The 23,626-nt window shown below is 32.9% G+C and overlaps 1 protein-coding gene across 4 annotated transcripts in view; it reads left to right on the plus strand.

The window, feature by feature from the left end:
• The window catches only part of LOC130441408 (peroxisomal ATPase PEX6-like), a 31,326-nt gene that overhangs the window by 2,263 nt on the left and 5,437 nt on the right, over window positions 1-23,626 (plus strand). Inside the window, exons 3-12 of one of the 4 annotated variants that reach the window (XM_056775074.1) lie at window positions 398-533; window positions 625-887; window positions 3,172-3,247; window positions 10,530-10,578; window positions 11,159-11,243; window positions 14,625-14,903; window positions 15,781-15,890; window positions 21,692-21,730; window positions 22,739-22,840; window positions 23,327-23,545. In XM_056775074.1, the coding sequence (XP_056631052.1) occupies window positions 398-533; window positions 625-887; window positions 3,172-3,247; window positions 10,530-10,578; window positions 11,159-11,243; window positions 14,625-14,903; window positions 15,781-15,890; window positions 21,692-21,730; window positions 22,739-22,840; window positions 23,327-23,545 (1,358 nt within the window). The remainder of the gene's footprint in view (window positions 1-397; window positions 534-624; window positions 888-3,171; window positions 3,248-10,529; window positions 10,579-11,158; window positions 11,244-14,624; window positions 14,904-15,780; window positions 15,891-21,691; window positions 21,731-22,738; window positions 22,841-23,326; window positions 23,546-23,626) is intronic. The other 3 variants (XM_056775075.1, XM_056775076.1, XM_056775077.1) reach the window with 3 other exon arrangements.

Raw genomic sequence — 23,626 nt, forward strand, 5'->3', positions numbered from 1 at the left:
AAAAATCACAGCTCCTAATTAAAAATAAATTATTCCTCAATACATTTTCTAAAAATAATTTTCTGTATTTTATGAAGCACACCGACATATATTCAAAGCTGTTTCATTGTAACATTTTATTTAACAAGACTCAATTCAATTAAAAAAAATAACAAAACTTAAAAAAAACAGTATTTCCGATAACATTAAAAGAGTAAATTGTGTAAATTGAAAAACATCACAGTTTCTAATTCAAAACAAATTATTCCTCAATATGTTTTTTAGAAATTATTTTCTGTATTTTATGAAGCACTCCGACATATATTCAATGTTGTCTCATTGTAACATTTCATATGTGTAGACTCAATTAAATTTTTTCTGGAAATAGTGGATGTCCAAACATTATTTATTGTTTCAGAATTTAAAAAGTATTTTTAGTACAATTGACAACACAACCAGATTGACTGTGCCAAAGATGACAGATGGTGTTAAACACTTGGCTAAAATAATGCAGTTGTGTGCTGTTGGTACTGCAGTTTGTGGCTTAAATAAGGGTGAGTGTAGTTTTTCTCAAAGTTAGTTGCCTCAAATAAGTATTACATTACCCAATTTACAGTTATATTATATGATGAGTATACGTTGTAGAACCACAAACACTGACAGTGAAACCTCATATGGTTAATGGGACGATAATAAATAATCCAACGATAACGCTTTCTCGATTTAATTATTTAGATTCCCCAAATAATTCTGAACAGCCATCAATTACACCACAAAGACAAAGCCGAAGTGACGACCAAGTACCTGGCCATGCAACTCCACTAAGAACAAGTGTAGATTTGAATGAAAGCTTTTCATCTTTTTTTAATAATAGTAATAATGAAAATGATGGGGTAACTGGGATAGTGGTAAGTTAATGATACATAAATATTAAAATATCTTTGTTACTTAAAATGATCAACTAAGCACAATAATGCAGAATGAACTCTTCATAGAAGGTATCGTAATGTTAACCTACATATTAAAAGGTTTTTGTGATTTTAGGATTCTCTCCTATTCTTCTTCATATTTTTTCTAGATTGTTTTATTATCTATGAGCCTTGCTACCTGATATCTTCTTTTTTGGTCGAACCTTTTGATTTTTCATATAATTTTTTTTATTTGTTACTGAAGATAACTTTAGTATGGGATCCTTCATTTTTTACACTGTGATTATTATCGACAGATCCATTTCCTTAATCTCTTCCATCATCATGATCAATGTCATTACACTCATTATCTTCATACTTAGTAGTATGAAGGTAAACAATTTACTTTCCTTCTCTGAAGACGATAACTTGGTTATCAAAACGCGCATTAGTGTAATTGTGAGTGTGGGTGTAATGCTGGTGTAAACAGTGTATTCAGTATGAATATTGCCAACGGTTCCATAATGTTCAACTTAATTTGTCTACAGTATATTCCTTGGTAACTATTTGAGTTTCTAAAACCACTATGAGTTGCTTCTTTCTGTAATGCTCTTCGAAATATAATTCTTGTTCAAGTAGAAACTCCTGTATGTCTGCTTTGGAAGAATATTGAGTTGGAATTTTAAGAATTTGCCTTGATTGATTCAACACATTTACACTTTGCATGTAGTGCTGGTACCAATTTTTCTTTGAACCAAGACTCAAAAAGGGTCCCTTCAATATCCTGGTGGTAATCTAAAGAGCTATTCTTAACATGCTTTGAACTTAATGTTAATTACAATAATTTTTTTATGAAATTAATTACTATTTTGTTGAAAACCAAATCCAAAAGCGTTGTTCATGCAATAAGCTGAAGAATTTTGTGGTTTTTTGTAGAATTAGTTTTGTATTCCATTGATCCCTAACATTTAAACATTATACACTACTGGTCGAAAGTTTTTGCCAACCCTATAGTTTGGATGATACACAACAAATAAAAACAATACGATCGATTTTGATATTTATATTTTAAAGAATATATTATATATATTTTACTTTTATTATTTCGGTGCACAATGTTGGCATTCTCTGTAATAATTTTGACAAATAATCATCTATTTAGTTCCATTTGTTCCACAACAAATCAATTTAGTTGAGGTACGGCGACTGTGATGACCTTTAACCAGATACGGGGAACACATGCGATCGTTGTCATGGTGGTAGCTAAATATTCTGTCGATTATGCACTGGACAGAACATACTAGATTCCTTTAAAATTTCAATTTCTTCAATGTTGACCAGGTTTCCAGTCACTCATCCTCCAGAACATCCCCAAACCATACCGAGGCCTCGCCTTATTTTACACATGGATCTAACATCCGCTCTTGCACACAAAAACCTCGTACTTTTATTCATTACTCCATAAAACTCTCTTCCACTCTTTATGCGTCCAATTTTAATGTTCTTCAGTCCTCTGCAATCTCTTAATTTTATTTTGACGTCTTCAAAGAGTTTCTTCACTGCCACCCTTGCAAAAAGACCAACTTGTCTCATTTTTTTTTTCACCGTAGAAGTACATGCCTAGATTCATTGATCTGAGCTGCTATCTCTGGGTCCATGAGTCATCGATCACGTTTACTGATCAATAAAATACGTTACTCTTCAGTGGTGCTGGATTTTCGAGGCCTCCTTAAACATGTTATATCTCCAAAGCTCCTAGTGGATACATATTCTTTCACATTGTAGTCTACGGTACTTCCAGGTATTTCTAGTCCGGCTGTATTGGTACGGTTACTTTTGCCTAGATTTATGGTTAATGCACGAGTTTCAACTGATAGTTCCTTGGTATACTAACTTTACAAAAAGATGTCTTGGTGCAAAAAGTACGTTCTTGTGTCTCACAGGGCTAATTGGGACTAAACTGCAATCATAAACGCCAAATAAATCATTCACAGATAACAAATTATGAAAAAATAAGCTAATACTTGCAATTTTTAATCGCACTCGCCGATAAATAACAACGGAAACTATTATTTATAGCTGATAAGAAGTTTTCGTTTGACAATATAGAAAAGAAATTTGTTAAAATGTCTTATTTTGAATTGCAATAAGTGTATTATGGAGTGTGCAAAACTTTTGGCCGGTAGTGTATTTCATTATTATATAATCTTGATACATTTATTAAATATTTCAAACACAGGGTATAGCTATTAACTCTTAATATTACATTTATATATTTTTTCAGAATGATAATGTCTCTCAAGATCGAAGAAGAAATACTTTATCAGAAAACGACGAAATGGAGGATGTACAAGAAGAAAGTAAGTAGTTTCATGACAAATAATAAGTATCTATGCATTATGTCAGACGAAACTTATTGACATTTGCTATAAATAATACAATTTTATTAAAAAATAGAATTATCAACTAATTATTGTAATGTTACGAACTCGTTCACGGCATGGACCGCGAAGCCGGTCCTGTTCGGTTATGATGCAAGAGTCTAAAGTTTGGCGAATGCGGCATCTTTGATATTGTTTTTTACATGTTTGTATATTGCTTTTAAAAACTAATTTATATGAAGGTTTTTTCATTTGTGGTTTTGATTACTTTATGTTTAGCAGCGAGTACTCAGTATCTAATTTAATGTTATATTGAACGAAAAAGTAAATAGTAACCAGTGAATTTAAATAAATTATACAAGTAGTGAACAATTAAATATTATAAATAGTGAGTAGTGTAAGTGTGATATACTGAGTAAGTAACACACAATGTGTATAAATTCATCCCACCGTTAGAAATAGTTTAAATAAAAAGAAAAGAAACATCAAAGTGCGTGATAAGTATACACTAAAATGGACATGATTTGGTTTCCAGGTATATATAACAAAACTGTTTGCCTCCATTTAAACTTTATCATCAGAAGATTTTCAGACACTAAGCTATCCAACAAAAAAGCATTTGGATCCCAATAAAAAACAAACGTAGTGACAACAGTGTTAACTGAAGAAAATGAAGGTCTTAATATTGCTATTTTTAAAAGATAAAATATACAAATAAGTAAAACACTGCAATATATCTAATTTTGTCATTACCTACTGAGGAAATGTAGTATTAAGGTTAGCAATAAAAATTGCAATAGAGAGAATGCTTGGTAAAAATTGATGGTACATAGCTGAGGATTTTATTTTTTTTTTTTTAAAAAAAAGGAGAAGAAGAAAGTTTCGTCTACCATATCTTACCATAACAACAAAAGAAATCAGAGCAAATGAAAAAAGATGGAACATAGAAAAACTGAAAGATAGTTCACAAGAATTCATTAATAAGATGAATAGACTTTTAAAGATAGACTCCGATGGAACAGACACGAACATAAACTGGCAAAAGTATTTTGGACATAGCAGATAGCACACTACAAATTAAAAAAAGCAAAAGAAAGAAAAATGGCAAGAGTAACATGGCTAGCTACCAAAAAGATTGAAACATTATGAAACAAAATACTGAGAAAGAGAATTGCAAAGTTAAATAAAAGTAAAAGAGAAGTGTGGAACAATAAAATAATGAAAGAATTAGAAAACAATAGAAACAACATAAAAATCAACAATTATCAAACATGAAAATAGAAAAAAACTACATTGAAGAGAGATAAATTATGGGAACAACAAAAATATTTTAAGAGAAAATGATTTGAACAAAGAAGGGGCTTTTATAGACGGTGAAGAACAGCCACCATGCTCAATGAAGTAGATGATACCATTAAAAAATTGAAACTAAACAAAGCAGGATAACCAGATGAGACGGTAAAATACAGAAGAAAGTAACTACTGAATAGACTACACCAATTAATAGAGCTACTCTGAAAAACAAACAAATGTAAGACAGATGGAACAGTGGAGCCATATTCAAAAAAGGAAATCCAAAAATGTGCTCTAATACAGACTTGTCACCCTACTAAATACGGTCTACAAGATTTTACTTCCATCGTTAATACAAGATTGAAAAAGTATACGGAAACTCATCTTGAAGAATGTCAATATGGAGTTAAGTCCGGGATGCTATTTATATTTTAAATAAAATTATAGAAAATGTTAGGATCAAGATATGGAAAGAGACATACTACGAAAAGACATGCCAAAGTCCCAAAAACATTAATAGAACTCACCAGAATGATGATGACTGAGTGTAAGTCACATGTAATTAGGAAGGACGAAAAAATTCAAGATTTCGATATAAATCGCGGAGTCAGACATGGTAACGGACTATCAACAACTCTATTTAATATAGCACAAGACAGAGTAATGAAAGACTGCAAGGTGACAGCTAGAATTTTTACTAAAAACGTCCAAATATTGGTATAAGCAGATGAACTGGCGATAATAACGAAAAGTGTAAAGAGCCTAAAAAACATTCATGAAGGTCAACAAAAAGCTAGTAAAAGATGACTAGAATTAAATGAAGGGAAAACTAAGTATATAGAGTCGAAAATAAAACAAAATGACGTTAAACATGAAAATAAAGCGATAGGAAAATATATATTTGATGGGGTTAACAATTTTAAATACTTGTGAGTAACAGTTAACAAGCAAAATGAACAAGGAGAGGAAATTACTCAAAGGATCCAAGTATACCATAAATTCCGAACTCTAATGCTAGAACAGCAATAACACCAATGGTATAGCCATAGGGAAATATATATTCGAGGGGGTTAACAATTTTAAATGCTTTTAAACAGTTGACAACCATAATGAATGATGAAAAGAAATTACTCAAAGGTTCCAAGCAGATTACCGAGCATACCATATGCGGTAAACTCCTACAATATGCGTAAAGGGCACGGTATCAGCATATGACAGCCAGGTATAAAAAGCGTGTTGACTCAATCATAGAATGGTGCTAATAATTCATTATTTTGTCGTTTCTTGTGAAGAAGAAATGTATGAGATATTTATCATAATTAAAAAAATAAATGTTACCACCAATAGTGCCTTGATATTTATTATTCGACTATCCAACTACACATAAATTCTGGCTGCTAATGCCAAGCAAAAAATGCAAATATACAGAACAGCAATGAAGCCAACGGTATCCTATGGTGGAAAAGGGATGAAGGGAAACTTAACGCTTTCGAAAGCAAAATGATACGAAGAATTTATGACCCAAAATAATTTGGAGGTGGACAATATGAATAAATACTATCACCAAATATATAAAATACTAATTAATACGATAGCTAGGACACATAAAACGAATAAAATAAAAATTATAAAATAAAAAAATAGTAGTGAAGTTAAAACAATTTCAGAATGGAACTCTTAGGAAACTGGTCTATAGGAAGACCAAAAAGCAAATGGAAAAGTCAAGTAATAAATGATCTGAACAAAATGGGAGTCCGCGAATGGTGGAGCAATACCCAGGACACTTAAAAATGGAGAAAAATAGGAAGAATCGAATACAGAGATATTACACGTTAAACTGTTAAAATGTTTCAATGTACAGTAAACTACAGAGCATTGATTTATCCTCAATATTCACATAAAAGTATCGAAACTTTTTAACTAAAAATTATACAATCTGTATAGTTTGAGATCATTGCACAATATTCATTTTTAAAAACATTACTTTTTATATCGATAAAATTTTTTTAAGCCTCGCACAAAAAACTACATATACACTATTCACACCACCACTATACCAACACGCGCGTTTCGATATCGTCTTCAGAGACTGAAGGTAAATTGTGTGTACAGTCTCCTCACCCACCCACTCCCTCCATTTCTGTCTTAACAGAACCTGGATTGCATAACCATCGATATCTCGTTGAATAACGAGACAATCACCTTCATTTCCTATTACAAACACCCCCACCAAACACTTTCTATCGACCTCGTCGATAGAAAGGAGCCATCATAAAGGGTGACACTTCAAGTCCAAGAATTCTCCCATATCCATCAGATAAAACTCCCATACCCACCCTACACACTCTTCGTCGGTGTTGCATGCTTTCTGTGGTTTCCCTGCAACCTGGTGAACCGGTTTCTGAGCCAAATGGCCGACCATAGGGAATAACGCAGCTGCAGTTGTACTCCCCTTTTTAAGTTTAAAATAAACAAAAAAAGTTTTTATAGTTTTTTTCTAGCCAAAAATCCTAAGTCTTCACTTTTCCTCTTCCAGAAAATTTAGCAAACTAAACGCAACCACCACAACCCCTGCCCTGCAGAGAAGCAATTCCTATGTCAAGGCCCACTCCAACAAACCCTATAAAAAAATTTCCTTATCCTACCAAATTCTATCAGACGAATCTCTCTCTCTCTCTTTATCCACGACTATCAGTTAGCCATAAAACGTCAACAGATACACATCTCCATTAACAACAAAGAAGAATTATTTCTGAAAAAAGACACAGCAAGTGATAAAGTAGCTCAAGCTGTCACCCTTTTGTGACAAGGCCAGAATTAGCTAGAAGTGGCGCGTGCGCTCATTATGAGTCAATCTACTATTCTCATAGTTTACCGTCGTTACCAAAAGACTGATAACTTTCATCAAAGAAGCGGTTCCAGAAGGAAAATGTGCACTTTCTAGAGAAATGACCTATTAATTGTCAGTACATCACAGATGTTAAATCCAACAACGCAAGGAATGGCTGTGAGTGGCTGGACAGTCAGAAGAAGACTTAAGGCAGCAAATCTTGACCCAAAAAGGCCAGCTATTAGTCCCAAATTTACCCACCGAGCATCCCGCCTAAGATTTGCCAGAGAACACACGTTAATTATTTTAGACGAACGCAGAGTGTGCTGCATGATAGCGATAGAAGAGGACGAGTCCACTGAAGACCTGAAGACAGATTCACGCAATGTTGCATAAAAGGAAACGTGGCTTTTGGAGGAGGTTCTTAGTTTGTTTGGATTTCAATGGAAACAATAACCGACTTGATTTTATTAAAACTAGTGGCGAAACGAAAAGGAATCTTAATATTTTCGTCTGATTTTTTTTTCTACAAAAAAAAATAACTCAATAACAACGTGGATCTCTCATTATGAAGTTGAAACTAATGTCTTTGAGATGCTAAAATAAAAAAAGAATGAAAGCTACAGATTCTTTGCTAGAGACTTTTGACCACGAGCGTGCGACTTGAGTCGATTATGTTGCTCATAAGATTATATGAAACTGAAACTCAATGCTTCGGAAAAGTTTCAATGAGAGTTAGCTCTTGTAAATTTTGAGCTACACTTAATGAAGCTTATAAACGACTATCAACTAAAAAAGTCTATTCCATCGAGATTAGCGGCATCGAATGGTCATACTATGGCTCTGATATCGAAGTTATTTTGGATAAGTCCTGTGGTAGAGTATTGTCATCCAAGGAGAGACATTTTTTTCTCCAACGAAAGCAAAACGTATGGATTCTAATATGTCAAAGATGACCTGGTACACATATCTTGGCCTAGTCTTAGTACAAATAATGTATAGAAAACTATAGCAGCGAACTTTAATGTACTGTGATTAACGGAGCTGCAGACAATCCGTTCTTAAAATCAAACTAAGTTATCCCCTTTTCATATTATTGTTAATTTCTTATTGATAGCGGTATTTCTAATCTTGGTAACCGGAACTAGATCTAAAAAATCCTTGACTTATCGCAAAAGTTACCAATTTTGCCCCTGATTTGCATCAGTTATATACTCATGGTATTCTTTGTTGTCTTACCGTCTCATGGAACCTTCCTGGTGCTTTAGAAATCATTCATGATTGTGTCATATGGAATCTTTGTGCCACTGGTACTTATGAATAACGTTCTCCAAGAAAACGCAATAAGCCCAGTAGTAATATAATTTTTGCGACCGTTGGAGTTCTTTTTGTAATTTTAGTTGAGTGACTGAGCTAGATCGTGAATTTTATACTCAACCATTGTATTTAGCCGAAAGAAAATTTATTTTGATGCGATTGAGTTGAAATTAAAGTTCTTTATTTAAAAGTTTTATCGAAATAACAAATGATACGTTAAATTTGTTGCGGTATTCTCTATGCACACTATATTAGTACTGGAATTAAATCTCAAAAAAGGCAAAACCTCGCAATTTTTTCGTCCTGCAAAGATATCAAAAGTTGGGATTAGGCTCATTTCACCCTCTAGTTCATTTTCTATAGAGTGCCGTTGTACATATTAACACATACATAGTCACGCATTACGTGCAATGTACTTTACAAATACCGGTGGACTATTATTGCCGAGCACACAGAACACACATCAAGTGGAATTGCAGTACAATCCAAGTTTTGTACACCCCCATAAAGCGCCACATCCTTTATTGCATTTGCAAAAAATCATATTTAAAAGTTCATCGGGTGCAGCCGGTTTGTTCATCCGTACGGGGAGTAATAAACCTCCATGAAAATACCATCCCCAATCTGTTGCACCACTGTTGAATTTGATAATAGAAATAAATACCTCAATTCACCAATTTGCTTTTTAAAAACAATTTATCTATCAAACTGAAGCTTCTTTATATATGTTTATATTTATGTTTCATTTTAGACACATTGATAATAATTAAATAATAAATAATTGAAGGTAATAACTTGATAAGGTTAAAGTTGACAATCTGTAAATATGAAATACAATTTATAGTAATGATAAACTTAATGAGGTTAGAAATCATAGTAATAAATAAGTAATCGATATTGATGCGCCACTGTGATAAGGGTTGTTTTGGATGACTTATCTATAGCATCTTTTTGTGTGCTCGTCGAAGGCATCAACAGCGGGTAGAAGGGAAGATGGCTTCACTGTACTGTTTTTTGTTGTGTCTTTGATGTAATGCTCATACCGAATCAGCTCGAGAAGAGCTTTCAAATCTTTTACTTTTTTTAACTTGTTGAGCTGTACAAAGTCACATGAGTCTGTTTTTCGATTTGAGTACAAAAAGTGGAACGTATTATCGCCGAATATAGCGGTTATGTAGATAACTACGCTCCGAGACGGGCTATTCGAATTTTCGAATATCTCCTAATTTTTGAATGGGATGAGTTTAAAGGAATCGGATAAGATGGTGTTCCCTCGTATTATTATCTCGCCAAATATTCACTATATATATATTTTAGTCATTAAAAAAGCTACAATTTAGTATCGTATCATTTTATTCGTATTTTGGAGTAAAGGGTGAAAAATATATGGAATTGCAAAAAAATCGTTTGCTCTTTAAAGTCCAATTTTTCTAAAGTTACCCATTTTAAATTGATCAAACTTTTTGAGTGTATTGATAATGCATATATAAAGAGAATCACAGGAGGATAAAGATAAACCACAATTTGGCTTTCTACAGATGTTTTGATAAGAATCAAATTTTTCGAGTCATTCGCAAAAATATCGATTTTTACGTTAAAAAACTTACTTTCAACCGCAAACAACTCAAAAAATATTAGTTTTACGAAGAAAACGTGAAAAACATTTTTTACTTTTTCATAGATTTCTGTAGTCAGAATATAAAAAAATGTCCACCCCTGTGAAGTAAATCCAGGCAGGACGAAAAAATTGCGAAACAAAATGCTTCATTTCCTGGATTTGTGAAATTTCATGGCATTATTGAATTTTTCTTATTTTTTTAGATGACGAACTTGGCGTTGAAGATGAAGAAGCTAGCGACCAAGATTATTGGTGAGAACAAAGATTTGTTTGGGTTTCTAATCTAAAGACCAGCAATTATCTAAAGTTATCGTTTTAAATTATTTCATTTGATATTAGATTTGCATCATTATAAACATTTTGCATTTTATTACAGATTTTATCTAAGCAAATCTACAATTTTTCACTGTTGATTATATCGTTCGATTTCCAGAATTGTGATATAATTTTCTTGTCACCAATGCGGATTTCTGTTACTAAAACTATTTTTGACTTAAAATAACGTATAATTCCACATTTTGTTGAAGAGTTTGATCATAATATTCATATAATATTTCTTATTGTTCAAAGAATTTGTAAAAGCGAAATGCTGATAGAAAAATAAACAAAAATGGATGTGGACATACCAATAATATTACATAATTCTCGAATTTCAGGAGTGATCTTTATATTGACATGATTTTCATTAAAATACATCTTGTAGGTATCTACTTGAAATTACTAAATCGAGTAGAAGTATACTTCTCAGTATTGGTTATTTATCGCAGCAGACTTCAAACTAGCATTGGTAAATTGAAACCACCATCGTGCCTGAAACAATTTTTCTTTTTAGGCCACGATTGAGGACGATCACAGAAGAATCTGAAGAAAATAACAGTACAAATTCAAGTGAGACACTTACTGATCGACCTCAGGAGGTAATAGATACTATTAAATTAATATTAAGTCGGTAAAGAGTTTTCCAGATATTTTATTTTTTTTTCTTTAAACTTGAATAAATTTTGGAAATTGTGAACTTCTGAAATTTATTGAACTAAAAATCCAAGTTTGCGGGAAGTGTTCTTCCCATCATCAGAGAAACTAAAATATAAATGGAGAGGAAATGAAAAGCTGAAACAAATATAAAATGATTCAAAATAGAAAATAAAAACAATATGCTTACCATCAAGAACACTGTTGACACTAAGACACTCACTGCCGGTGATGATCTAACTGAGGAGTTAGTCGCCTGTACCTTGTAATTATAGGAGACCTATTCACGGGTTTAGAGATTTTTGGCGCGTGTAGGAAATACATTGTTGGCGGAAGGGGTGATTAATTTGTGGAGATCTGCTTCACGGGGGGTTTTAGAGGAAGTGTTGTTGGCCGGAGTGGTATTGGGGCGAAGTGGATGAAGAAGGTGTTTCCAAGTTGCCGGCAATCTCTGATTGCCTTCAGAGAGTTGGGACGTTTCTCTATTTCGATAGCTTCCCGAATAATCCTGGACTTGAAGTGGAGCGATAGTTTTGGTTCTATTGTGTGTCCGGTATAGACACGATGTTGGGCAAGAGTGGAGGAAATATCGGAATTATTGCCAGACAACAAGTGATCCTTTGCTCTGACAAATACGCCGATTTGTCTGGCCAAAATAGGGACTAGAGCGATCTGAGCAGGAGATTTCATAGACTCCGTGGTGTTCATTGGATATTTTGTCTTTGACGGATCTAATTAGATGGGAGAGTTTCTGATAGGGTTTGAAGATTATGCGAATACCGAGAGGTTTGAGGATTTTGCAAATTTTGTCTGTTACACCTTTGATGTGAACCTAGTCCTGTTATTCATAATCCTGACCGCGGAAACGTTTCCGAACAATATATAATCTAAAAGTAATTATTTTTTGAAACATACAAAAATTGCATCTAACTCATCCAAAGTGTAAGTCGTCAAAGTATATTGCACTTTTTATTTACAAACTTTTTTTTTAATAAAAAACTACAGCACAATTAAAATACAGTACACATTTATATTAATAGAATGAATGTGTGGCATTTTAATGCCAATCGGTGGTATGATCTCATTAATTTTATCTTCGTCGATATCGCCTTCTTTTTTTTTTAAATTGTTTTCTGTTTTAATCATTTTTGTATTTGTATAATCAAACTGTTTTTTTTTCTTTTTCATTTTTTGTTAGAGCTATTGCTTTTTTTGTTATATTTGTGACTCTTTATTCTATTTTCCAGGTATTGGCTTGTTTGGCCAATATATGGACCTTCACAGTTATTATAAGGAATTTCATAAACATTATGGCTTTTTGATTTTGGTGTTATGGATTTTAGTATAAAAAAGAGTTTTGACAATAGGTTATTGCGTTTGATGAACATTTTAAAATCATATTTCTTGAATAAATGTTGAAATTAATATAACAGATCATTTATGATAGGAAGAGATATAAATTATTGATTATTATCATTTTGTGAGATAAAATTTTTTATTCAGTCTTTAAAAATTGTATTAATTAGTTTTATAAGGTAATCGTTTAATTGCAATGCATTTTTTTGCCTTGGCGATGTTAGTTTTTCGGTATTCAGTATCTGAAGTATAATAGCACGATCCGCAAGGACTACTACTCTTGAGTAGAAGGATGGTTGGAGTTATTGTTGAAATTAATGTATCTAGATGACCAGGCTTCCTTGATGAACCTTTCTGTTTTATATTGTTATTTTTATGATATAAAGTACTATCTAGAAAGTTGATTTTATTACTTTCTTCAACTTTCATTGTAAATTGTAATTTTTCATGAAAACTATTGAATTGTTTTAAGACATCTTCTTTTTCATTTTTAGGTATTGTTGTTATGCAATCATCAACATATCAAAAAAATGGATCTTCATATTTAAATTTTTTATTGCTTGCTCTTTAAGTTCTTCCATTACTATTTGCGCTAAAATACTGGATATTGATGAGTCCATTGCACATCCGTAAACAGTTTACCTTCATACTCTGAAAACGAAAACTTGGTTATCGAAACGCACAACCGACAGTGTAATTGTGAATCTTGTTGATGTAGCGGTAGTGTAAACAGTGTGTTCAGTATGAATATCACCAACGGTTTCAGTGAATCCAACAACAACCGAAAAATACAACACAAATAGGACATTCCTATAAATTTCCTACATCTCTGAACTTAACAACTATATTAACAAAAATCAGACATTAGTGAAATTTACTCTCTCTTTCTTTCTTTTATTAGATCCCCATGGATCAGTTGGTTTTAACCGTAACAATACATTTTTAAACTTAACAAATTAACACACGGTGATAGTTACCACCGCGCGACCTTGGACCATTTAGGACTGATTTTATTTTGTAATTGATCAAATGACCTGTCGAGGTTTATTTCGGGGTGTTCTCCCACTATACCATTTACTTATCATACATGTACTGCGGTAAGGTCTCCTTTTAATGGGTTTTCTATTCGAAAGTGACTGATTTACCAAGCCCTTCGGTTAAGTTTCTCTCAAAGTAGGTTAAATGTCCCATAGTTCCGGTGATCGAAGATTTTTGAAATTTATTCTAGAATCCATATATTTTGGATCGCAATAATTGAGTCTAACTCATGATGCTCTTTCTATATGGTAGCTCCCTGATAATTGGAAGAGGACTTCCCTAAAGCTTGAAAATATAATTTATTTAAGGGTTCTCATTTCAAAAGTTGCTGGAATCCTTATTATTCTAGTCCTTGTATACCAACTCTAATATATTTCCCAGCTTTTGAATACTTATGTGCTGGAATTAAATTAGTTAAAAATTGCAGTTTGTTAAAATTTGTAATATGTTTTAAATAACATTAGGTTCATCAATTTCAAAATTCAATACTCTCATTATTTCTATCCAACGTCATTTTTAATATTATTATGAATATCTAACTATATAATTCCCAGACGATGAATACATGAAGTATTCGAAAGCTGGGAAATATATTAATGTTAGTACACTTTGGTCTTTAATTTTGCGATAGTGTAATTGTGAATGTTGATGGTGTAGTGATAGTGTAAACAGTGTATTCAGTATAAAACAGTGAAAACTTTTTGTGGTATAACCGAACAAAAAACCAAAAAAAAATTGAATTTCTAAAATATATTCTAATTTTATGACCGGCAGTGTAGTCAGACATTTGTTTCCAAAATTTTACATGTTCAACTTTTATTTAAATAGAATAAGGTTATAAAAATAATCCCATTTCTGAATACAGAGTAATAGAATGAAAACTAATTGGAATTTTCTCGAAATAATCATTTGATAATGTTTTTGTTTTCAAGAATCGAATATGCCTTCACCCAGTGCCAGTAGAGCATACCAAAAACATCGACAACTCCTCGGTGTCGGTTGTAGAAAGAACGTCTTCTTTAACTGCAGAAGCGAGCGAATCAATTTCGGATGATACTTTACTTAACGAATTTTACGGAAGTCCGAGTAGAAGGATGCCGATTCTCAATTCTTCTATTGACATATCATTGCCATCACCATCCGAATCAAGATTTGATAATTTTGAAAACACAAACATGGAGATGCAAAACGTGAATCAAGCATCTAGTAGTGTAAGTGAATATTTAGTAAAAAATCACACACATAATTATTAAGAATTCTCATTAATTAATTATATGTACACATAGGGCAGTTTTGTTATCTCCTGTCATCTTCAAAAATCTTGCCCCTGCAAATGTGGTGTTTATTTTTGTCCCAAAATTAAAATGTATAAAAACCCAAATAAAAATAATGTGGGCGTTTGAAAAAATCTAATCTTTATGCAAAAAAATACCAAAGGCTAACCTAAACGAGAACTTATTTGGCGATGTTGTCAGAGAATCCTACTGAAGTTGATAATCTGAAAGAATCACGAAAACGAAATGTTGTGGGCAATTGCTTAGAAAATACGCCACCATAACCATCATAATTACTTGGCAGACTTTAAAGACAAATAATCTATATGATTTTTTTCCAAAAACATTAACTCCTTTAAAGTCATCAGGTAAAATATTTGGTACAACGTATCAATGTATTGCTCTTCATCGTTATCAAGGAAATAAATATCACAAAAATCAATACTTACTTTATAGGAAAGTGCTACTGATTCATTAGATGATGATTCGAAAACTTTCCTTTTGACAACCCGAATAGATTTGATCTTTGAATTCTTAAGTAATGCTTCCTCTCCTTCTCATTTTCTGCTTCATTCTTTTCTTCTTCTTATTAGGTGTCGATGTTAGTTGGGTTAGGTAGGTACCGACCGTTCTGATTTTGTTGACAGCTGGAGCTCTTGATAATTGAAGGACCAGGTACAGAATGCTTCGATTTTAATGATGACTGGGGCTCTATCGCATCAGGTTCTTCTTCTTGCTGAAACTGGATGAAAACATAACCTTCATCGACTAAATCTTCACTTAAATCTCTCTCTTATATATTTGTTTATATCAGTTTGCAGATAACATTTCTTCAATAGTAAATGAACATTCACTGGAAGTAGATGGTTTATCTAATAAAAATCTAAGCAAAAATGAAGATGAAAAAATCGCTGCAATGCAAAGGTAAGTATATTAATGTTATTATTTATCCTACTGAAATTAACGATAATATATACAGTGCTTTTCAGATAAAAGTATCCACCTTCAATAACTTTTGTAATACTGGTATTTAGAAAAAAATCCAAAAACACGTCAATTTATGTTGGAAGGGGCAAGCATTATGGCTTATTTAAACTTACTGGAAAAGCCACCCCCTCACCCCTAGCAGCATCCCCTTTATTTTTTTAAATTACTTGTCATATTTTTTATGTAAAATTTGGATACTCCTCTTTGAGCTGATTTCAAAAATGTATAATACTTGTAGGTTAAAGTGGTTAGTTTATGAGATAAACAATTTTTCTTTTAAGAGCACAAATTTTACTTATTATTTACTTTCACCTTATTTGCCTGTACTAAAATGGGTTGTACAACAGTTCAAACTCTTTAATCTTTTTAACTGTCCTATTTATTCTACTTAAAAAATCCAAACAACAAAAAACTCTACTTTTTATTAAAGTTTGACATTGTCAACTAGAATTGATATTGATAGTGTAATTTGATGATACATTATTTATTTTGTTTCTCTGAAATGGTTTACTCTTTGCAAGAAAGAATTGAAATTGTAGGTTTATACTACCAAAATAATAATTGTGCAAGAGCTGCTGCTAGAATATTTAACGAATTACATGACAGAAGACATGCAACTCATAAGTATGTAATTCAACTGATGGAGAAATTTACCACAACAGGGTCTGTTTGCAATAAAGTGCATAAGCGAGAGGGACTCGTAAATAACGAAGCAATCCAAGTGGCAATTTTAGGGCAAGTCAGCTTAGAGGCTCAATAATCCCAATCGTTGTCAACAATAAGTAGAGCGATCGGTGTTTCATCTTCTACAGTTTTCCGAGTTCTACATAAATTCAAGTACCACCCATACAAAGTTAAGTTGGTGCACGAGTTGAATGAAGATGATTTTGATCGTCGTCTAGAGTTTTGCGAATCAATGACGCAAATTATCAATAACAATCCACAATTGTTAAACAATATTTGCTTTTCTGATGAATGCTCATGGTCATTAAATGGCTTAGTAAGTAGGCATAATTGTAGATATTGGGCTGAAAGTGATCCACATATTATGCGTGAATTCCATACACAACATCCCCTAAAGTTAAACGTTTGGTGTGGTATCCTAGGTGACCACATTGTCGGACCTTTCTTCATCAACGGAAATTTAAATGGTGAATCAATCTTGGGTTACTCAGGGAAGGGGTTGACCCACGTATTACAACAATAATAGAAAATGATGATAACCTTTCCGAAGATTTACTGGTATTTCAACAAGACGGAGCTCCCCCACACTATGCTATGCCTGTCCGACAATTTTTAAACGAAACATTCCCCGCTCGTTGGATAGGTAGAAGGGGGCGTGGCCACCTAGGTCACCGGATTTAACACCCCTAGACTTCTTTTTATGGGGGTATTTAAAAACAAAAGTTTATGCTACCCAACCAGAATCTCTGGATGATTTACGAGAGAGGATAGAAAATGAATGTCGACAATTAAATCCAGCCGTATTAAGCAATGTCAGAGAGGCATTTCAAAATAGATTATACCATTGTATGGAAGTGAATGGTACTCATTTTGAACACTTATTGTAACTTCATAATAAATAGCACAGTTAAAAAGATTAAAGAGTTTCAACTGTTGTACAACCCATTTTAGTACAGGCAAATAAGGTGAAAGTAAATAATAAGTAAAATTTGTGCTCTTAAAAGAAAAATTGTTTATCTCATAAACTAACCACTTTAACCTACAAGTATTATACATTTTTGAAATCAGCTCAAAGAGGAGTATCCAAATTTTACATAAAAAATATGGGAAGTAATTTAAAAAAATAAAGGGGATGCTGCTAGGGGCGAGGGGGTGGCTTTTACAGTAAGTTTAAATAAGCCCTAATGCTTGCCCCTTCCAACATAAATTAACGTGTTTTTGGATTTTTTCTAAATACCAGTATTACAAAAGTTATTAAATGTGGATACTTTTATCTGAAAAGCACTGTATATATATACACATAAATCGGAATATATATTTACACATACAGAACTAATTATAGATTGGGTGTTCAATTAAAATTGGCGCAGAACAGACTCAAGTTTCAATTCCTATTTACCACTTCTTTGCGAGTTTTCTAAATTTGTCTCTATAACTTCTTTCATCAATATTTCTTCTTCAGATCTTCCTATTATTGTATCAAATCTGATTTCCATTTTATCTGTAGTTATGCCACTTCTAAGACTTTTTATTCAAGTAGGAATGCTCTGAAACTATTTCTCCTTCTTTGCGATCAAAAAATTTGGGGAAGTTGTTTCTATTTCAACTAGTTACGAAATTTTTCCGGAAAATATGTATGAAAGTTGAATAATAATTTTATTTTCACAATTATTCAGGTATTACAATATGGTCTCCTTAAAAGTACTCTCCCTGAGACAAGATGCACTTCTGCTAACGTCCTTTCCACCGTTCATAACATTGCTGAAAGTCTTTAGTTGTCGTGTCTTCTCTGCCTTGATACCTTCCAAATCTACCGCAAAGCATCATTTTACATTTGTGGAATAAGAAAAAGTCACAAAAGGCTAAATATGGTGAATAAGGCGGGTGGTCTGTTACGGTGATTGAACTTCGGTCAAAAAACTCATGGATAACGAGCAACGTGTGGGCAAGCACATTCTCATGATGAAGAATCCACCCGCCTCCTTGTCCTAAATCCAGTCGAACTCGGGCCACACGAGCTCCGAGATGTTTCAAAACTTAAACGTAAGAGCTTACGTTCACACTCTGGCCGGGAAGAACAAATTTCTTGCGAACAATACCCCTAGAATCCAAGAAAACAATCAACTTTGGACCTTGATTTTGGCGATTTTTTTGTTCTTGTTTCTTCAGCTAGCCTCCATTCCTTGTTTTTTTTCTATTTGAACTCCACGTCGAATTCGTAAAACCAGGGCTTATCTCCAGTGATCACTCCGTTGAGAAAGTCTCTTCCTTCCTTCCCCTGATTCCCAACCAATCCTCACAGAACTCAACTCTCTTTGATTTATCTTCTAGAGTCAACAGCTTCGGTTAGATTTTCGCACACAATTTCTCCATTTCAAGTTTTTGTGTCAGTATTTCGTGAACACTTTTTCTCGGCCTCCCTGCACTTAGCACTTTCATAACAGGTTGTAGTACTACCTTAAGAGATAATCTGCATCTGAAAAATCCAGCTTCACTGGAAGATGCAATGGCCTATTTGAATGAATTTGAAAACTTTGAAAAATTATACGGCAATCTAAATGACAATAGCAGAGCATCAACTTCAGATTTAATAGTAATCATCGACAATCTTACCAACAATCAAAATATTGTCCAAAAGACCAAGACAACCCTCTTACCAACAACCATATCACTCCATTGACAATAATAAACCAGCTAATCAATTCCCTAGTCAACCTGTTAATATCTAACCTACACAAATATCCCCCAAACAATATCCGACCAATAGACAAGTATTGTGACCTTCACAAAACGTTTTCAGACCAAACCAAAAATCCATGAATCAACTTCCTAAACCAACACCTATGTCAACCACTTCCAGAAATCCCTCCACAAAATCACATATACAAAGATGACCAAATAATAACAATTCTAATCAACCATTTGGATATCATGGACAAAATTCAAATTTTACATCCGAAGAACTATTCACAAACGACTATGAACAATCAGACGAAAGACATAATTATCAGAATCAGATTACAGGTAATACTGATCAAAATCAAATGTACATAACTATGGCAAAATAGAAAATAAAAATTTTATACAAACGAGCCTACGACAAGAAGTAATTTAGTAGAAATTAACATTTCATCAGAACACGCATTACCTTACATCAAAATTTATAATCCTAAATTAAAATTACTTGTAGATACCGGTAGTTCAAGTTCAATTATTAAACCTGATATTATAGAAAAACTTCCAATCCAAATTCCCTTAATCGAATCAACGCACAAATCCCTTTAACCACTTGTTCACGACCTTCCTGGAACTTCCTTAACCACTTGTAAACTTGTTTCGAAGGATAAAAAAACTTGTGGCCATTCTTATCTAGCGTTGCAAGAAACTTGATGTTGATGCGCTGTTCCTCAATCAATGAGAGCTCCATGCCGATGGTAGGTGAAAAAGGGTAACTGAACAAGCAGCCTCTCACTCCCACTTACACGCAGAGCGCTCTGGCTCTAAATGAGCTTTGATGGGATTTCGAATCAATCTCGTATGTCTCATGACCTTCCTGGCTTGTTAGTCTGCAGTTATGGCCGTGTTTGCAGTGCTTGAACAATGCTTTAAGTTTTGTTTGATGTTAAGAAGAAAGTGTCAAATACGAAAAAAAATCTTAAAATATACTCGTATGTGTATGGTGCTAGTTTACTAACGTTGAAGACTGTTGTGTATGTGATTTAAAAGAGGAAATATGTCAGGTAGAACGAAGAACGCTTGGGATGTCCTTTGGCCTCAAAAACATTGAAAAAAACCAAAAATTTGCTCAACTTATTCATCATAGGCGAAAGGATGCTTGCATTTTTTAAAAAGTATTTATTGTTTGTTTATTTTATAAGATCTTGATATGAAATAATTGAACAGTTGTCTGCTTGATGATCACGAGGTTATCGTTGCCGGCAATATGGTGTATGTTTTTATAATACAGTTTTTATTTATTATTTACGTATAAATAAAACATTTTTCTATATATAAGAATAAAGTGAATAAACCTGTTATAAGTTATATTATTACATAATCACGTTATAAATTAAAAGCATAATAAATTTAGTTACTGTAAAATATTAAAATAAGTTAAATTTGAATCTTACTCATATTGACGTGATCCTGGCAACAAAAATAATTACATCTCGCAGAATCGACAAAATAATGAGACTGAACAAAACTTCGTAAAAGACTGGAAATATTGAAATGTGAAAAGATGATCTAAGATCCTCTAAATTTCTTAGTTTGATATCTTAATATCTGAAAAAAATCTCAATTACTCCTAGGGACGCAAGACATAAATTTCAGCAGGGAAATTGAAATCAATTGGAAACAAAGAAACACTATTCAGTTGTATATTGTTTCATCCAATGAAAAGATATATGAACACACATAAAATGATTTAGGAAAATTGAAAGCAATGAAAGTGATTAGAAAAGTGATTCGGGCATTAAAACAAAATATTATAAGAGTCAAATCCTAATTCCAGGCTAACAAGAGAAAATAAGAACATTACAGTGCTGCATGTACAATATAAACTTTGCAAAGCACTATCATACGTTCCCCTGGTAGCACTTTCAGACGAAGAGAAAATACAAGATTAGAGATGAGGTAATTGTGAGCTTCCAAACCCTTGTAATTTTTCATAGCTTCTTTGGTTATGAAGCTCGTGCGGAAAACAGTCTGTCTAATTCGGTTACGCGTGGCCACTAGTTCTTATCTTCCTCCATATCTTCGTACCGTCGATCAAAAGGATCACAACCACACTACTGAACTTTCTTCTGATAGCTCTTAAGAGTCAATTTCTCACTATATCCACTCAAAAAAGCCATACTTCATCAAACAATAATCACTAGCAATGCTCCAGTAAGTCTTCTCTCCTAGAACCATCAACAACATGACCGACCCCTTGTTGTCATGCAGCTTATTAGATGATTGTCATTGCATTACATTCTTTTCTTTTTAAAAAATAATAAAGTAAATGGCTCAAATTATTGTTTAATATGTAATATATTATTTATTCATTTTAGGCTGGGTTTAATGGAAAAAACCAGGGAAGAAATGACGACGTGAGTATATTCCCTACCTATATATAGAATTTATTCCATTGATCGAGGCCTTTCGAATCTACCTAAAGGTCTTGTCACTCCATTGTAAGGCTAGGCACTGACACTGCAGCTTTTGAAGCTGGCCAATACCAAGACTTTAACCCTCTGTGGATTCTATATATTTGAAATGCCAATTCCATAAAAACACTCTTAATCAAATATCATTCATTAAAGAATGCGTTATGACAAAATTTGACCCGGCCCAGACATATCGATATGTCCTGGATGACTTGATAGGCTTGCTATGGTGTAGAAAAATGCTTCTATAAAAGGTTTTGGAAGAAGAGAATCGAAATTATAGCACCCTCAGCGCCTTCCCTGTCTGGATTATATTAAAAAATCTTTCAAAGACTTTGATATCACTAGATTCAAAAAATATTTATTGTCTCAAGAAACATCTATTATGATTAAGTTCAGCGGAAGCTGACAGGTAGCAAATGGTCACCTGAGTTTTAAGAATAACTAGCCATGCCGTCATGGTTCCATTAGTGCATCGTAGAACGGTTAATTCTGAATGGTACACCAGCAATTGTGTGCCAGAAGTGTTCGAAAAAATCAAGGAAACCTAACCTAACCTAACCAATCGCAGAAAACGAATGATTCTCCACAATGACAATAGGACCTCTCACACATTAGTTCTATCAAAAAGTAATGTGATGATTCAGTTCAAATATTAACTGTCAACATATATCATTCAAGCTTTCAAAAAATATAAGTAGGGGAAATTTCTGAAAGGCTCGCATGTCTGCAAACAATTTTTCTTATTAACTGAAATACCGTTAGCTTATCATAAAAAATCATAAAACTTCAACTATTTTGTCTAAATTAAGTATTTTGTGATGTCTCTCTAATAATTCATCTACTTGTTTCCTAAACCTTTCTGAAATGTTACAAGTTTTATTACGAATATTTATAAAATATTCTGTACACAAAAATTTATTGTGAATCATCTTTGATATTCTCTTGCAGCTCTACACCTGTTCAAAATCAACGAAAGAGCAGAAGGATAAATGATAAGTCACAAACAAATACGAAAATCAAACGTTCAAATGTCACAAAAAGAAAAGGAAGGTAAGCTGTTTAATATTTGTAATAAAACACAAATTACAGGTAATCTTTTTGTTTTTTTTTTTTTTAATTTTATTCCAATCAACTACTGCTAGTATAACGAAGTCAGTAGTCTTAAAAGCTAGAAAAGGAGACTCTAAAATGGGTACTAGTGGAATTGAAAGACGTCACTATTTAGTACTGCCATTCATATGGCGATTTTTTGGATTGGTTTAACACTAAAAAAATGAAAAATTTACGAAAAATGTTCTTATTGCATATTTCTCGGAAAACTCAAGCCAATGTCAATGGAAATCATCAACGTTATAGTCCCATTATTCAATGTTGAAAACTCTCACAAATTTAAATTATAATTCTGTTTTCAACAAAAGTATTGTTTTAATATAGTCGTAGATAAAATATTGTATCGTGCGTGAAGTACTTTTAAGTAACTCGTGCGTAAAAGTATCACTTCACGCACTTGTATAATAAATAACTATTATGTTACAGCAGTGGAGCTAAAGTACCTCAAATAATAATCCAAAGATTGAGTCTTGACAAACATGACAGTGCAACAGAAAGGCTTAATAATATTTTTGGTACTTCACCCATAACATCGACAACTGATATTAGGATTAGGAGAAGTAAAGAAATGAGATTGTCGGAACCAAACTCTAATTCTGAAAATGAACACACTGTTCAAACAATAGGAAAAGAAAACAGAAAAATGTAAGTAACTTGTTCGTATATAGGTGAAAAATGGAAATCATATCGAGATGTTGCATTTTCTTCTTCATTGCTTTTTGTTAG

The sequence above is a fragment of the Diorhabda sublineata genome, chromosome 3, assembly GCF_026230105.1.
Source record: "Diorhabda sublineata isolate icDioSubl1.1 chromosome 3, icDioSubl1.1, whole genome shotgun sequence".
Lineage (NCBI taxonomy): Eukaryota > Metazoa > Arthropoda > Insecta > Coleoptera > Chrysomelidae > Diorhabda > Diorhabda sublineata.